Genomic DNA, 18312 nt, shown 5'->3' with positions numbered 1-18312 from the left:
GAGAGGACAGCAAACAAATCTTTCCATATAAATTAGGTTATAATTCATTACATGATAAAATACTGTTGACTTTTTGTCCAGTACTTAAAGTAATAATATTTTTGTATTCTATGATAAAACTTATTTCTGCTGAGGACTGGAAATAAGTTAACAAAGGGAATATTTTAGTAAACATCTGAGAAACTTCCTTCAGGGCTGAGCAATGCTAGACAGCTAAGAGGTTGCAAATGAAGGAATTGAATTGGGTTCAGTGTCCACCTGTGTCATATCCAGCCATGCCAGCACCAAACTAGAACACTACAGAGGGCTGTCTGCTGCTGGGGGTATTAGAAACACCAAGGAGAAGAGATGCCTTTTCTGTTGCCATGACAGAAACATGGAAAGTTTGGTCCATCCACCGATTGCCTACCTCAGTGTGAAGCAGAAAGAACTGCTGTCATTTTTCTCTTCTCACTTATATGACTCTCCATGGCATCAGATTCTGCAGCCAGATCTGATAGAATATCCTCTTGTAAAGTGGTTGCTTCATGCTTCGAGAAGCTCTGCTTTCCGCACTATATATCACAGTTTCTTTGGCTCAACAATGACACGGAATTACACAGAATTGCAGAATTGGGTGCAACACAATTAAAATCAATCCAAATGCTTTAGTTGATGCTGAAAATTAAAGCTTAAAGCACAAGCAACACAACACCTCCTTTCCCCCTTGCTCAGTCACTCCCATACCAGCACCTTTCCTCCCCATACATTGATGTGCCTGTCTCCCTCTCACATGCTCTGACTACTTGAGCCTGACCTTACGTACACACATAAGCTTACTTACATGAGCAGCTTTATAACACCAGGGAGACTGCTCAGATGAGTGAAGTTTTCTAAGGAGTATTCTTGAAAAGTGAAGTAACTACCATTCTGACTATAGAGAATTATTATTCCCTCTGGGGGAAGACTGCTCTCAGGATTTAATATAAAGTTTTCAGCGCTCTACAGACTTCAAAATTATTGTATAGATTTCATCACGAGAGCATACCTGATGTAGGATAATGCAGACTTCTTTGATATATCCTATAGAAAGGGTCTTAAAACGTATTTTCAATTTACTGGTCTAGTGCCTACCATTACATTCAAACAGACTTTCAGCAGAAGAGGAAGGCAAATCTCTTACTCTCTGTAAATTGTTTTTCCACAGGAACAGTTGACAAGGTGCCGTCATTTCATTCTCTTTAGGAAAGCAGGTGATTCACCCAAAGCCATTATAAATTCCCTTCAGTGGCTCAAAACACTCTAGTGACAACATGATTCAATTCTCTGCCCTCACACAAATGCCAAGCCTGAGACAAAGTCATGTATTGCCAATGCAGCATGAGCCCAGATGGGAGGAACGCTAACAAAGCCTTAGGATGTACTACTGCTTTTATTCTAATACAGTTCTAACGACATTTCACGTCTTATGTAGCACCCAGTACACAAAGACCCCATAGTAACTTTGTAGTACCAGTTATGGAGGTGAACAAAGAAGAAAGCAAGGACTGCACCTACAGGAAAGAAATAAGGGCACAGGCTTTTCCAAGCACTATCTAGAAACTCACCTTGGTGAGCAGCAACACACGTTTCTGCAGCCGTCTGACCAGTGCTTCATGCTGCTCACGTTTCTTCTTCTCATCCAAGAGTTGGCTCTGAATTCGTAGTATTTCCTCCTGTAGCTGCTGCCGGGCCTTCTCTAGTGTTCGGGCACTAAGAAAGATAATACAGACTGGTGAAATCTTGACCACTGCCTCTTAGTCAGAGAGATCAGAAAAAATGGGCAGAGAAGCATCACCACGATACCTGGACATTGGGGCTGGTGTCATTTCATTTTACGGCTGCACCACTGCAAACAGAATAGCTGCAGTCTCATTACCAGCAGTTCTCAGAAAAAGATAGGAGAGAAGAACCACCCCCAGTAACAGCCTTCTTGTTCAGCATGAAGCAATTACTGGAACCCCACATATACAAAGCATTTAAATAACTGCATATCTATTTCAAAATCAACCAATCTGCCCTTCAGAAGATGCCTCATTTTCAACAAACGATTCACAGTCTTGGGTTCTACTGTATCTTTTCACCTTTTTCTAAAAAAGTAGAAGCAAAACTGAGGTTTAATATGATCTGCTTTGACAGATAATACCCAGCAAGTAATTACAGCCACCACCTGGACATTGCTCTTGCCAGCTACCTATATTGGAAGAGAAATGTCTTCTGAGGCCAGGTGATTAGCACTTCTTTTGCAATGTGGACATGATTCTCAATTCAGCCAGAATAGCCTGGTCCCTCTTCTCAGCTCTCTGCAGCATGACACGGTAATGCACAATTATTATCCATGTATTCCTGGAGATATTCTTCATGCATGCCCTTCAGACACTCAGTGTGCTGCTGGGACACTAATGGGTAGCTGTTCCAAGGCACACATAGAGCAGCTCATCACAGATCAAGTATGCTGGCAAAGTACTTGATCAATAACAAAGTAAGAATGAAATTATTCTTGTGATTATTGAGAGTCGGCTCATAATTTAAGCATGTCAAGTTTATCCAAGACTTCACTAACTTTAGGTATTTAAAGAGTGGGCAGGACATGAAAAAAGGTACTGCACACAAGTCATAAAGCCTCAAGCAAGCTAGAAAGACCGAAACAAACATCTCTAGTTTACTCAGGAACTGATAATCTTTGTTTCTCTGATGACAAAAACAGCATCGAAAAATTTATAAATGCTTCAGAAGGGTACTCTTTATCATTATTATTAAAAGAAAATTAATAAAAAAAAGCTTTTAAATAAAATAGCACTATTGTTAAGGCATTGCTTAGATAGATCCAAAAAGGGAACACTGCCTTAAAAGACACTTGGTATAAATCAAGTACCTCTTGCACTACCATGTCACCAAACCATACTTCTTGGGAAATTTATGTAGGAATTCACCAAAATCCCCAAGCGGCTGTCCCCCTACCTCAAAATCTCCCCCTTGAATTAAAACATGCATTTTAAAACACTGGATGAATTAGAAGCCTGTTTAAAGCTCCAGTTCAATTCTGAACCACTCACAGACCAATTTAATAATCAGGGACTATGGAATAGTCTCTTCATTGTTGTATTCAGGTGGGAAGGTTCATCAAGAGGTCTTCAAATCTGCATTTGAAAATGTATAATTTCATTACCAGGGCACCAATGCTTCCTTGGTTCTGTTTTAATTAATCACTTAAAAAGGGAACCTGCACCCAAGAATAGTATCTATGGTGATGGAACATGAAGAAGCACCAGCCTTGCACTGGATACTCTCTTCCCCATCCTAACCTCAGCAAACATCTCAATTTCAGTCTCTTGAGTACTTCATACGAACACTAGCCTTTTTCATACTGAATAATGCAAGAATTCCACAAGAACAAAATAGAGAATCAACTCTTGTTGGATTCTGCAAAATCAATCCATATTAAAAAATTTCCTGGAAGCCAGCATCCTAAGATGACAAACAGCAGGTTGAGTCCTGGCATACTGTGAAATATGGGATAAAATTAAGTGGTATAACCGAAACATCAAATGTCACAAACACATGCCACACAAGAAGTGATTACTTGCAGTGCAAAAAACCCACATCATTCAGAAGTTACAACTGCCAAATTACAAAGATACCCACCACTGCTCTCCAGCCCATCCTTTTGTCGGAGGCTACCCCTTTGCAGCGTAGCTAGCAAACTCGAACACATGCTCACAACGTGCTCACACTGCTGCTCAGCTCACAATACAGCATCCTACACCTTAAACATGCCTTCGGGGCAATTTAGGCTGACTAATTTCCAGTTGATGGACACAAGTTGGATAAAATCTTAAAACATACATGAAGATTCATCACACCATGCCTCTGAAAATCCTAGGCTTAAAACACTTTCCAGGCACCTTGCACTAAGACTGATTTCTTAAGCTTGTGCTAAGACAGACTTTAGGCCCACATATACGTGCCAGCCTACCAAGTTTGCAACAGGTCAGCCTCCAGTACACGGCAGAATAGATGGGTGAGACCAAGTAATCTCAGCTACTGTCTTAAAAGTCACTGTAGTTTGTTCAACAATATTGCTTTTTTATGCATAGGGTAAATGTAAGTACAAAAACCTCATCAACTGTGTTATAACAAATTAACTCGTGCCACAGAAACCCTACTGCAAATATTATTTGCCCTATCAAAGAAACTTAGTCCTCATTAGAGTCAGAACAGAACTAAAAATGCAAACATAGGATTAAATACTACAAAAGAGCCAGAATCTTGCATTTGATTATTGCAAACCATTTTGATAGGACAAATTTTTTTTCTTACTCTCATGACATTGTGACCTATTTCTACAAATGCTGAGTGGACTGACGGATTATGATTGAACTGACATTCACAATGAAAAATAAGGTATGTGCTAGGTTTCTGTTCTGGTTTTGGCTGGGATAGGGTTCATTTTCTTCCTAGCAGCTGGTACAGTGCTGTGTTGTGGATTTAGGATGAGAACAATGTTGGTAACACACTGATGTTTTCAGTTGTTGCTAAGTAGTGTTTATACCAAGTCAAGGACTTTTCAGCTTCTCATGCCCTGCCAGTGAGTAGGCTGCGGGGGGACACAAGAAGCTGGGAGGGGACATGGCCAGGACAGCTGACCCAGCCTGGCCAAAGGAACGTTCCATACCATATGACATCATGTTCGGTATATAAACTGGGGGAGAGCTGGCTGGGGGCTGCTGCTCGGCAACTGGCTGGGCGTTGGTTGACGAGTGGTGAGCAACTTCATTGTGCATCACTTGTTTTATATATTCTAATTCTTATATTATTAACATTATTATTATTTTCTTCCTTTTCTGTCCTATTAAACTGTTCTTATCTCAACCCATGAGTTTTCTCACATTTCCAGTTCTCTCCCGTATTCCGCTGTGGGGGTGGAGCAAGCAAGCGGCTGCGTGGTGCTTAGTTGCCAGCTGGGGATAAACCACAAGTTTCCTTCTTGAAATAATGAAAAATATTTGAGATTCACATCTCATGAAGAGGAGACATTCAGGCACATACACACCTCTCAAATTAGGTTGAAATACGACTGTTTTAAAACATGAGAAGAGTTAAGCAAAGAGAGACAAATAGGCCATTTCCTCAGTCATTGCATGGCGTTTGCATCACCTTTTCATATCAGCCTCAGATCAAATGTGATATTAATGTACGTAAAAATTAAATGCCAGATATGTTTATGAAAGCAGAAACAATACTTAAACTCTCTGAACTGACTGTGACCATAGGTTTCCTTGCTATAGGAAGCATGAAATTCAACTTCCTTACAACTCTCCACACCATGCCAAAGTAAATTATCAAGATCCTTTCTTCCTCTCTTAGGAAAGATTGATAATTCTTCCAGAAACTGCACCAAATACAACATAAACTGTCTCTAAGAAAAAATCCAAAAAGCTGGTTATGTTCCTTATTGACAACAAAAGAGGATTTGAAAGTAGATATCCAGTAGCAAACGCCATTGAAGTTAGACATGTGCACTCTTCTTCCACACTGATGACACCTATGACTTTTCAAAAGTAATTGCTTGCTCAAAACAAGCATTAAAAAAAAATAATGAAATAGGCAGGCACAAAGTTCAACATAAGCTTGAAGAACTGGCATTTTTCTAAAATCTTTGCAAGTTCAAAGTAAACCTTTTACGCCTTGAAGAGAAAAAGTCATTTCTGTTTATCAGACTATTAATGTTTCTTGTTCCACATCCCAGTGGATGAGATGCCAACATCTTTCTGTTCTAAGCTGTTGAGACTCTTCATATTTTGCTCTTCTCTTCTGTAATCCACTTCAGTGTAATCTTAATGATGAAACTTCATTTTCCAGAATGTTCTTTTTAAGACTGAGAACAATGATGGCAGAAAGTGAATACTGAAGCTGTAAGATACATTTTAATAATCCCCTTCAGAAAATTACAAAAGCAGCTGACAGCTCCCCACCCCCAATGATCCATAAAACATTATTTTAATCATTTCATCCTTTCAGTAGCCAAGTAACCACCTCAGAGAGATTAAAAAAGTAACAGGGAAAGCAAACAGGATTCCAGAATCAGTCTGTATATCAACCTGAGAGGAAAACACAAAGTCCACAGTGGCACATAGACAATTAGAGGATCAACACTGTCTGGGTCATGTTGCAACTCTGGAAAAGATGACACACTTACACATACCAGGGCCAACTGTCAGAAACAAGGATCACATCAAAGAGAAAGCACCGAAAACCAAAGAGTGTGGATGGGAAGAACATTGAAGAGGCACAGAGGGAAAACACGATGACAGTGCTATTGCACAAACATAACAGAAAGAAGAAACACGCTGCAACTATCAATGTCTTCATGTCAGAGTCCAAAATAAAAAGGTTAGCACACAAGCTAATGAGGCAAAAAGGAGCGAGGGAAATTGTTTTGCAGCAAGACGTTTGGATGAAGAAAAGCACACCCATTCCTGAGGCTTGACAACTTGCAGCCTTCTCAACGTATCCACACATTTATAGACAGTACACACAGGCATAAACCATGCTGTAGACTGATAAACAGAGAGCTTGAACAAAAATGTTGGTTTTCATTCTGGTTCGTCTCCCCCAGGTTTTATAAGCCCAAATGGAGGCATAAGTAGCAACAGGGCAACTCCAGCATGTGTTCATACTGTCTGGTGGGTTAGCCAACAGAACATCCCTGCCTGTGCCTTCCCTCAAGGCTCCTCCCAATCTCTACTTTCTGGCACAGCCTTCCCCCCACCCATCCTCTGCCTAACCTGCCTCCACAGGAACCACCATCTGGGATGGGAATTCAAAAGAAGAAACAGAAGGGAGATCATGAGGACAAAAATAGCCTGACTTAAAAAGGGACAGGGCACAGGAAAGAAAAGGTGGGCCTTAGTAAAATGAGAATTTCAACCTTATGTTAAAAAGGAAAAAAAAAAAAAGATCCATTATAAAATGCTGCTGAAAAGATGGATGAGGGCTCTAAGAACACTGCTGCAGAATGGAGCTGCCTCAACTAATAAATTTCAGGCAGGTAAACTAGAAAAGCAAACATCAGGAACGAGATTATTTTAGTGCTACAAGTATTTCCACTCAAAAGCTAAAGGTTTGAGTGCTAACTTTTATTCGAATAAGATTGTTTGGCACCTTATTCTGCTTCCTTTCTTCTTCACATGCAAAATTGCAAACATACTGAAGCAGCAGCATCTATTCCTGCTCTGGAACACTGTGCTGCTACTGCGACGCGCACAAGTGGGAACTGTGGAGGCCAACGCTTCCCTGTTATCTGTTATTTGCCTACTACATTCAGAAGGAGCAACAATACAAAATATTAACATCTTTAGTGGAAGTTATTACATGGGCTGTATTTTATTTAAAGCTTTAACTGTGCCGTGTAGAGAGGCATATGAAATACTGCTACAGAAAATTCTACACAAAACAGTCTACCGAGAGTCAGTAGGAAAACAAGCTTTTTTTGTTGCTATTTATTTCTCCCAAGTCTTCAGGAAACGTCTGCAAACTTTGCCTTGGTTCACGCTTCGTATTTTCTCAAAGACCTTTTATGTAACTCACCATTACCATGCTTCCATAAATCACAGATCATTCAAAAATAAGCAGTTCATACATCACGTTGCTGTTGTACATCCAAGGAAGACTTGAAGCACACTGAGTTTATAATGAGGGAAAACATAAAGACAATTATTTTGCTAGTGTGGACAGGTGAAATGGGTAAGCAGCAGACAGATGTTTGGAGATTTATTGGTACACTGACAATATGTTTTATCATTGAGACAGTATTTAATTTTACTCCCCAACCAGCAGTATACATAACAGGCTGAGAAATGCAGTTCCTTCAAAGTGAACACTTACAGACCAGGAATAAATTTTATATTCTAGCCCCGGTACAGTAGCCACAACTGACTGGCAGGAGTTAGGATTTACTAAAAGAAATTCACATCAGGCACTTTCTGCTTCCTTTCACTACGAGGTCAACACGCTTGCTGCAACACACATGGCTTTGCTGACCACAAGAAGCCACAGGAACCAAAACCAGGAGCATTGCCAAAATACAAAGCCCAGCACAGCTCTATCTGAACGGATACTTAATCAGCCACTCAACATGAGATTTACTGTCATGCTATTAAATATGCTTTCCACACTCACCATCAAGATGACAATAAAAGCAGTGTCTTAATAAATGAGAGACTTCTGGGGTCTGGTTTGGTTTTAAGTTGAAACATGAATAATTTGTCAAATACATCCCTCACTGAATTCTGGAATGTAAAGTATTTCAAGAGTGAGATAACTACAGGCACAAACATCCTTTTTCTAAGCCTCCAAACCTAAAGTGTTCATAAGGCCAAAGCTTCTATTAAAGGCATTTATTTGGTGAACAAAACTTCTGCTAGTATTTAAAAACCACTGAACCCACACTGTTTGTTGCATGCTTATTAACTTGAAAATGCTGCTGTCTTCAGTATAACTGGCTACAGGAGAAATCAAGCTGATAGTTGAATACACAAAGTGATTTATAATAGCTTATGTAGACAAATTATTACGGGCTTTTGGTATGTTCAAATGCTCATGGCTCTTGTTCTGAATCAACAACAAGTCAGATGCAGTTGCATCCTGAGCAAACTGATTCCCTTTGCAGTGCTTGGTAAAGAAGCAAGTACTAAATGTTCTTAATAAAATGCAAGCAATTAAGAAGCGGGAGTTAAAAACAACAGTCCTCTAAGATTATTAACACAGCATATAGCCTGCACAGCATGTATCATCTATCTATGTATCATAATTTTGTATATGGCATTTGGCAATTACGGAGGACTGCCTATTTTTAAAGAGCATTCACTGATAAGGATCTTCCACTCCTACTCTGAGATAAGAATAACCCCCGCTAGGTTCTTTCCAACACTGCAGGCAACAGGACCCACACTACGGCAATGCCTTCTGACCACAGATTGATAGACCAAAGGGAGGCAAGATGTTCACTAAATTGTTCAAAATACATCACAATGAGTTGGGAAGATGAACATCTCCGTTCCAATTATTTCAATAAGAGAGCCGTGCTCATTTGGTCCCCTTTGCAGGTCCCAGCTTTTGCTCTGGCAGCATCACTGGCTGGTGAGGAAGGTCAGCCCGTGGGTAATAATGTCAGTAAGGAAACACAGGGAGCTTCAGCACCCAACAATTGGAAATGACTGCTCCCTTCCCCATCACACCCCACACCAGCTCTGAACATTCCGTGCAATGCAAGGGAGCAAAATCCTGAGAAAGGGAACTGTCACAGGAGGCAGGAAAACAAACAAACAAAAAAGCCCAAAAAACCCAACCCCAAGTAAGAATTTTGAAAGAAAACCTTCCTTCCAGCCAGGATCCAAGCATCCTCTCTGCAGCTGGCTTTATTTACATCATCTAATTCAAATTCTAAATGCTTTGAAGTGTTATTACACTTTTTTTTCCTTGAAAACAAAAATGACAACAACTGAAACAAAACTGGGAATGAGAAAGCCCAAAGATTGAAATAATTACTAATCAAAGCAGAGGCCTGTACATGGGATGGTGAAGTCACTGGCCAGCTCTACCCAGTAATTTCTCTTCATGTCGGCTCTGATGAGTTTTATATTTCTAACATTTCATCAATTTGAATCACTAAATTCGATTTGCATTCACAGATAAACAGAGAGGGAATAATAAATACTCTCATCTGACCTTGAAGTGTGACACAGAAAATTGCCCTCCATGATTTCATTTCAATCTGAACCATAATGAATAATGCAGTTGGCCCCATCAGTTACCAATCTATAATCACACTTGTGGGCTGGATGAACTCACGGCTGTGCCTAAATGGGATGAAGAAAGTCAAAACTTCTCACTCTTTTTGTACCGTTTTTTTCTGCTTCTCCCATACTATTGAGGTTAAGCTTCTACTTTGAGGGTGAGATGCCCCAGCAACTCCACTCGCTCCCAACTATTGATTGGGGGTTGCCTCAATGATTTCGATTTGTTGCACAGTCTAAAGTGAGAAGTGAGGTGAAGGCATTGCACAGTTTTCTCATCCCAACTCAGTATTATGTGCATTGCAAAAAAATATCCTGTAAAGGCTATACATTCAATAAATATTCTCCCTCCCAGCAAGCTGTCAAGTCACAGGCCCAACTCTCCGGCACTGATGTGAAGCACAGCAACACAGCACAGACAACTGGTGACATGAACATCACGAGTGACTAAGAATATTTCCAAATTCTGTTACACATTCAAACCAACACTTATCATGAGAGCGGAAAAGTCATCTGGGAATAGGCAGCATGAGAGCTGAGGAGCTGTAAAGAATAAAGGACTGATAAAGAGGAGCAAAAAAAGGAAAATTTGCTTGAAGTAGGGAAAGAAGTGAGCAGGAGAATGGTTGTGCTGAATGAACCTGTCAGCAAACAAATCTGCTGAAATTCTAGGCTCTTGACAGTTAGATAATAGCTTATCTTAATGAAATAAAGAGGGTCAAAGTGTTTAGATGAGAAAAACAAAACATTAAACCCTCCACTGCAATATAGCAAGCGAGTCCTCACAGACTCATGACTCATTACAGCTTCGTGAAGGTTCTGCAGATCTGTTTCAAATGACCTTTTCCAATGAGATCTCATTTCCAACGTGCATTACTGTACTCCACAGTGAAATGAGTATTGTATATTGCTGTTCAGTCACTTTCTTTTTTTAATATCTGAATCTAAGACTACCTGAATAAATCTACAGAAACACAGTTGTCTAAAATATTTCTTGCGGAACAAATCAGTGATGGACCCCCCACCATAACTCTCCCTAAAATTCAAAGCTAGAGCTCAGCATTTCAGCTTCAGGCTTTTGTCAGTGAAAATCCCTCCAGGTTATATGATGAAAACCTGTCTAGGTTTTCACTGGGGACTCAGAAGAGAATCTGTAACGGATATTTATTGACAACAAATAAACCCAAATAATTAAGCGCTACCCCCTAGCACGTACCCATGGGACACTGATGCAGAAAAAAGTAAACGAATGGCTGAAAAGTCATTTAACTATCTATGACAAGCACTCCGACAGACTGCTGTTCTTAGCTTTTCTTTCTCACAAACACCAATTTAGCTTCATCTCATATCTGCCTCCCACCTGCTTTGACTCAACTTAAGTCAAAGCAGTCTACCATGATCCAAGCCATATTAAGCACAGCATTATAACAGACAAGCTAATGGTTAAATCCAAAATAGGGAAGCATATTAAGCCTGCAAAGGTCTTAAAAATTCCCTGATGAAATAACCTGACCAGTAACCATGATTTTTTCAGGTGTCACCATGCCTTTGGGCATAACAATGTGACATAGTAATGATCTTTCCTACCATGCTCTAATAACAAATCAGGATTCACTGCTAACTGCATCTGTTTTCTGCAGGATCTCTGCCTCATTTACTGCAGAATTTGGAAGATTTAATGAAGCACAGAAATTGCTTAAAGAGAATGGTCTCACACTAAGGCAACTGAAAGACTCCCCAAAAAATGGTTCCAGTTCTTGCCTATGCCAGAGTTCCTAGCTGATACCATGAACTCTTCAAAGGTAGTCCTTAGTGCTCAGTCATTAGGTGGCTCCTTCATGCTCAGCTCATGTGCTGGGCACTGACACTACTGTTTTAAATCAATAGCAGCTACTCATAACATATGAAGCCTTTGGAAATGCTAAGTGTTTTGAAAGAGCAAGTTCTAAACGTTCCAGGAATGGAATCCCCAAAATAAGGCTATACTTTCTCCTTGGTTTGCATCTGGTGTAACAGATAAATTGTAATACATTATTGAATTTCTCTATAGAAAAAAAATGCATAGCTACTCATTAAGACAACATAATACCCCATCTCTGCCAAGTGAAACAGAATCCTGCATGGTGTAGGAAACTAGACTAAGGAGGCATCAAGTGACTTTAATTCTCGCATTTCCTACCCTCCAAGAGCTTCACTTTGCAACCCTTACGTAGTCTTCCAGACACCTATTTTTCATAGGGGGAAAATATTACTTTAAAGTGTGCGCACGCGTGTGTGCATGTGTGTGCACGTGCGTGTGAAGAACTTGTATCTAAGAACAAGAATGAGAAAAAACACCACTTAGCTGAAATGCCCCCAAAACATCCAATGTGGGGTAAACTTCATCCTAGTTAAATTAGTTTTCATTCTCATATACATCCATTTGGGGCATGTGTATAAGCAAACACAGATGCACAAAGCAGAGAAGAGCTGGTCTCCAGCCATCTGGTGTCAGATAATGAGACTAAAGAGACTGGGATCTTTCCAAGCTAGACTATCACACCATGACTAGCTGCCATTCCTTTTGCAGTACCTCTGAAGCCCCACTCTCTGTAAACCCAAGAAATACTGTATAACTACACACTCTCACTCTGCCTCTGCTCAGCTGCCCAGACATACTGGCTGAGCAAACTGCTTTCTCAGACGCTGTTTCCAAGCGGTGATGAAAAGGATATGCCCAGATCAGATTTACTGATGTCCTGCTAACCTTATTCCTAAAAATCTTCTGTGGATGTTTGTTTTCCCTGTTACCACCCAGAAATACACAGCACTATTTGTTTCCTCCACTGGACTGTTGACACCATTAGGACTTACCTGCAGGGCACAGCAATCTACTTTGTGTCCCAAATTAGCTCAAAGAACCCTTAAACCACTATAAGGCAAGAGGAATAACACTGTCACTGTGGAAGGAGAGCTGCCAGAACAACTACATTGACAGCCGTTACATCAATTCTTTTGCAGCAATATTTTTAAATGTTTAATAAAACATAGTACTACGTGCTATGCAATCTTTTTGTAATTAATACTTAATACAGAAACCAGTCAGGTGGACATGTAAATAGCCTTTATGCAGCAGTTTCAGGTTTCAAAATCAATAGATGAGCAGAGAGGTCAGACGCTTTACTTTGGAGTGAAGTTGAGATAGGGAAATGAATTTAAACACATGCATTTTGTTTCTGTACCATAAAAGAACAGCTCTGTTCGATGTAATTCGGTTTCAGCCAGTTGGTATCACAAACCATGTTATCAACCAGCTCCATGTGCCAGCACTGAATGTTGGAGGGAAGGGATGGTAGTCCAGTGTGGATTCAGCAGGTACTGTGTGAAGAGTTTCTGCCCTCAGCAGTGGAGCACCATAACTCATCACTGTCGTGGTTTAATCCCTGCCAGCCACTCAGTCCCACACAGCCGCTCGCTCCCTCCCTCCACAGTGGGATGGGGGAAGAGAATCGTAGAGAAAACTTGTGGGCTGAGATAAAGACAGTTTAATAATTGAAATAAAATAATAACAATAATAGTGATGATAAATTCTAATGAAAAGGAGAATAACAAAAAGAGAGAGAAATAAAACCTAAGAAAAACAGTGTCTGCAAATGAAAAACAATTGCTCACCACCAACTGACAGATGCCCAGCCAGTTCCTGAGCAGCCAGCTCTCCCCCAGTTTATATACCGAACATGATGTCATATGGTATGGAACATTCCTTTGGCCAGGCTGGGTCAGCTGTCCTGGCCATGTCCCCTCCCAGCTTCTTGTGTCCCCCCGCAGCCTACTCACTGGCAAGTTAACGTGAGAAGCTAAAAAGTCCTTGACTTAGCGTAAGCATTACTCAGCAACAGCTAAAACATCAGGGTGTTGACATTACACTCACCCTCAACCCAAAACACAGCACTGTCCCAGCTACTACTTCCGGCTGAAACCAGGACAATCACACAAGTAGTCAAGATTGTTTCCGCGCTGCTTAACTCAGCAGTTTTCCACTGGATTCGAACACAGCCAGAGTCCCTGAACAAGCAGTGAGTGCCCCAGCTGTAGGGTTTGTAACAGCTCGTACCATCGCATCTACATCTGGAGCACCATGCCTGTATCCAGCGGAATGCAGAGCTTACCTCTTCCTTTCCAAGTCAAACATCAGCCCCACTGAAGTCACAGAACACCCACTAATTTCAGGGTACATGAAAGCTCCCTTCGGGTTAATCTTCCTCAGTTTCCTGTGGAATTGCTTATGAAACATTTTGGACACAGTTGATTCAGCATTTGTCTCTCTCTTTCCTGGGATGTGGAAGAAGCACAGCCTTTTTCACCTTTGTGGAAGTCTCTCCATAGCAAAATAAACATGCAGTTACAGGGCTACTTTGTGGGATACCACAATGTAAAGCAATACCAAGTGCGTGTTGGTCCCAGGAAGGGCTGGCATCTGTCAGATCCTCCAGTCACACCAGGATCAGTTCTGCTTCACCTGCTGGCTTCCTAGCTTCCAGCCCACAGTGATTTGGGCATGCATTTCTAACAGAGCAATCATTCTTGCTCCTGTTCAGCCTTTTAATTCTCATTTGACGATAATGGCATAATTTCTCCCCTCTCCACTTAATGGAGAATAATGAAGACCAGCTCTGATAAATCTTTATCACCCAAACTCTCCCTGTCAGATACTACTCTGGCCAGTACTCGATAACCAGGAGGAACTGATTTGATGCAGAAGATAAGGTGTTTAGCTCTGTTATACTCTGCTACAGCAGTCTGAGAAGAACAGAAACAATCATGAGTCTGCAAAATCATAAGTGGCAGGATGTGAAGAAGGAGCAATTGGTCACTGCCTCTTGGTGGAAGAACTAAAATTAATGGAGGAAAATTCATCATGGGCTATTAAATACAAAAAGGTATCACCTTCAGCTCAAGAAATTCTTAAGCTTCAAACTGAGGAAAATGTAAGCAGTATCACTGTGCATTTGCTCCTGTATTAGACTTGCCCAAAACTTCTGGAAAGGTTCATTGGTTTAGGTTGATCTTTGATCTGATCGCAAATCTGCAGAAAAGGGTTAAAAAAGAGGTTTTGCCTATTTTTAATGCACACCAATAGATCTCATCTAGCTTAAATTTTACATTTTTGTTACATTATCTTATGTGAATATGTTGTCATTTAAGCTCTTTCATACATGAGTCATATTCAATTTCCAAACTATAAATTAGTAGCTGGAAAAAAAAATAATTCTGTTCTCACAGGTGCAGTTTGCCACGTCTTGGCTACAGCAGCAAGTGGTCCAGCTGATCAGTCTCTGTTATCATAATCTTCCCATGAAAAGAAAAAAAAAAAAAAAAAAAAAAAGAAGGATTTGAAACCTGCCAAAACCCTCCCAATAGGTAATAGTTAAGGCCATAACTATCCATTATATTTGACCATACTTGTGTTCAGGTTTTCTCAGTGTTTGGAATGGAAAGGGCATTTCCACAGAGGACTGCTTCATTCCCCTAGCACTATGTTCCATGCCAAATGCCACCACACAACACAGCTCCAACTAGATCATGACTTTGGTATCCAAAAGGTGCAGCCTTTGCAGAGGACAGTGAAAAAAGAACATGCACCAAAGAGGAGATAAAAAGTGGCTGCAGATCACAGGCATCCCACAGATGTACATAAAGATAAGGTTGAGGTGCATCATCTGCGCTGTTCAATGGATATAAAAAGCTGTGACTGGAGCAGCAGATGTTACAGACCAGAACCACCAGCCTGAGCCTCACCTTGCCCTGCCTTACCAGCCACAGCTCTTCACAGCACCTGACTTCATGCACTCCTGTTTGAATGCGAATAGGACTTAAAAGGACTGTGAACCAACTTCTTGTGCAAGAAGAGACCTGTTTATGATCTTCTGTCTGGTCAACAGATACACAATATTCATTTTCAGCAACCTCAGGTGACAATAACAAGTAGGACTACTAAAGAAAAATTTCAAAGACCCAAATTTTCCAAAGAGCTGCTGTCTTAACTATGTATCTAGAGAAACCAAACATGAACTACATTAAAATCCAAAGGGCATAAAAAAATGATAGCACGTGTGATTTCACACCAAGTGGCCACCTGCATGTAGAGAAAAACAGAAAATTATTCTTATTTTAAAGCCATTTGGAAATGCAGCCCTTAATACATTATCACCACCATTTTCCACAACATGATGGGCAGGCAGAGCATTCCTACATTGAGGATTCATAGCTGTACCAGCCAAACCAAGAAGGTGAAGAACATACAACTGGAAAAAGCAGAGACAGTTGGCAGGGCTGATTTAGCTATCACTTTAAAAAACAGTTCCTACTATGGGGCCTTTTTTTTTTCTTTTGGAAAGCAAAGAAAGGAAAATAATGCTGCTGGTGTGTATATTTTTGCAAACTCCTTTACAAAGGAAAGAAGACATTTTTAGGCTGAAAACCTTCAATGAGAGCTTATATGTGCCAACAAAACAAATACACAAGGAAAAAGTTGCCAAGACCATAGCTAAAAACCCAACACAATAAATGGGATGCACAGCTCGCTCTCTTTGGAGCTACCCAACAATTAGCAGTGCTGGTCCCTCCGTAGCCTGCATCTCCCACATTCAATATAGGCACTTTGGCAGCCAATACATAGTCTATGCTCAGCATGGCCTTCGATTGCCACCTGTCTTCCATTATCATCTCCCCTGCTGCGTCCATTGTGCTTGATTAATAAAGCCCATTCTTCCTGTTTATTTCCTTATCGATCCACTGTCTCCTGCATGGGGAAAGGCATCAATGCAGTTAAGGGCAAGCACCTGCTTGGAGACTTCACCCTTCAGCTGCTTTCTGAAAGTGCATTTTATTCTCACTGGATAATAAGATTCTGTGGTTAAAGGAGCTTTTAGGTATTGGCATTGTCATAAAATGTTCCTTGTGTCCTACTTCACTGGCCCTGACAAACTCTCTGCTTGCTGTCAGTGGACTAATGAGAAAAGAAGCACTTCTAAAGAGCTTTGGGTACTTTTGCATTGCAAAGTGAAAAGGAGAAAGTGAGATATTTCAGTAATGTTCCATTTCAGTCCAAAGCCCCATAAAGAGGAAAGAAAAAAGGGAATGTTTCTGCACAATCACTGTATCAACCAAGCAGCTCACTGATTAATCTCTCCTTCCTCTGCATTGACTGGCTTGGGGGCTTGGAAAGTTGACACTTGACTTGAAAAATGCCAACTCTAAGCAGTTTATTTCCTCTTGAACTTTAAGAGCTGACTGAGACAGAAACGACCTTTAAAAAGGCAGGGTTAGTTCTTGTATGAATTGATAGAAGGATTCTTTGCTTACACAGCACAGCAAGGTACTGAGCAAATCTCCTATGCAAACACCCCTTTCTCACCAGAGGCCAGAAGAACACTCTGTTCCATCAGCCACAAGACTGGAGAACCTGGGACCTGGTGACCTACCTTGTCTACATCAAGAGGGGAAGACCACATTACAGCCATAAACCGCTGACCTTATATATACACAGGACAGACACTACACCAATATTCATAACCTCGAGACACCTGATCTTCCATCACAGCGAAGCAGTGCAGGCACATTTAAAATTAAGGACACCCAATAACTTGTACTTAAATCACATCGCCAGCCCAGACCATGGAACAGCCAAGCAGACGCCTGCTGCCAGTGTGACACGGCAAGATAGCAGGACTCCTATTTCGGGACATCTAGCTGGTTGTTATGACTTTGCTTATACCAATCTCTGCTGAAGCTGCTAAAAAAGAAACTAATCACTACATGGCTCATTACTGGTCTTCAATGAAAGGCAGTTTGAAAATGCAAATCAATATGCAACAATAATTACTAATAATACTTGCTGCCACACTAGTAGCCAGAAACGTAACTGGGCAGAATATTCTTGTCTGAGGTCCACCACATAATTAATACCACCAGATGTACAAAGAAAGGATATGGAAGGATTTTGTGGCAGAAGAGGATAACCTATGAGTTTTGATAGAGGAAATTCACAAAGCAAATATCTGGGATGCTAATGGGTATGGGAATACACTGGCAACAATTAAGTTTAGTTTGCCTGTGTGCTAATAATGACACTTAGTTGAACATCATTTGAAGATACAAAGCACCCTGCTGACAAGAAGGCCTGTGCCTAAACCTGTAAATTAAAGCAAGATATCCAAATTATTCTTCATTAATCCCAAACAGTGCAAAAATATTCAACTTTTTCCCACTCTGTAAGGCAGACATAGCCATTTTGATAATAGCAAAACGTTAATGCAGAAGGTGAGCAAGCCCTCCACTTCTAGGCAGAAAAAATCCTGAAAGGTAGGGTTGAAATTTTGCCTTATTTATTTATTTATATTTTATTTCTAGTCTTGACCTTCATCTACCAAGCCATGCTGACTCCTAGCAGTAACGGACTGATGGAGTTCGGAAATCTCCAGTGAAGTATGAAGTATCACTTTGCCATCAGCAGCAA

The 18312-nt window shown here is 40.7% G+C and overlaps 1 protein-coding gene across 1 annotated transcript in view; it reads right to left on the bottom strand.

Moving 5' to 3' along the window:
• Nucleotides 1–18312, bottom strand: part of MAD1L1 (mitotic arrest deficient 1 like 1) — a 380521-nt gene that overhangs the window by 263158 nt on the left and 99051 nt on the right. The window contains exon 11 of the mRNA XM_005438213.4: nucleotides 1587–1731. Coding sequence (XP_005438270.2) covers nucleotides 1587–1731 — 145 coding nt within the window. The remainder of the gene's footprint in view (nucleotides 1–1586; nucleotides 1732–18312) is intronic.

This window comes from Falco cherrug, chromosome 4 (genome assembly GCF_023634085.1).
Source record: "Falco cherrug isolate bFalChe1 chromosome 4, bFalChe1.pri, whole genome shotgun sequence".
NCBI classification, from domain to species: Eukaryota; Metazoa; Chordata; class Aves; order Falconiformes; family Falconidae; genus Falco; species Falco cherrug.
The sequence above is the reverse complement of the archived record's forward strand: the minus strand, read 5'-3'. Positions and strand labels throughout refer to the sequence as shown.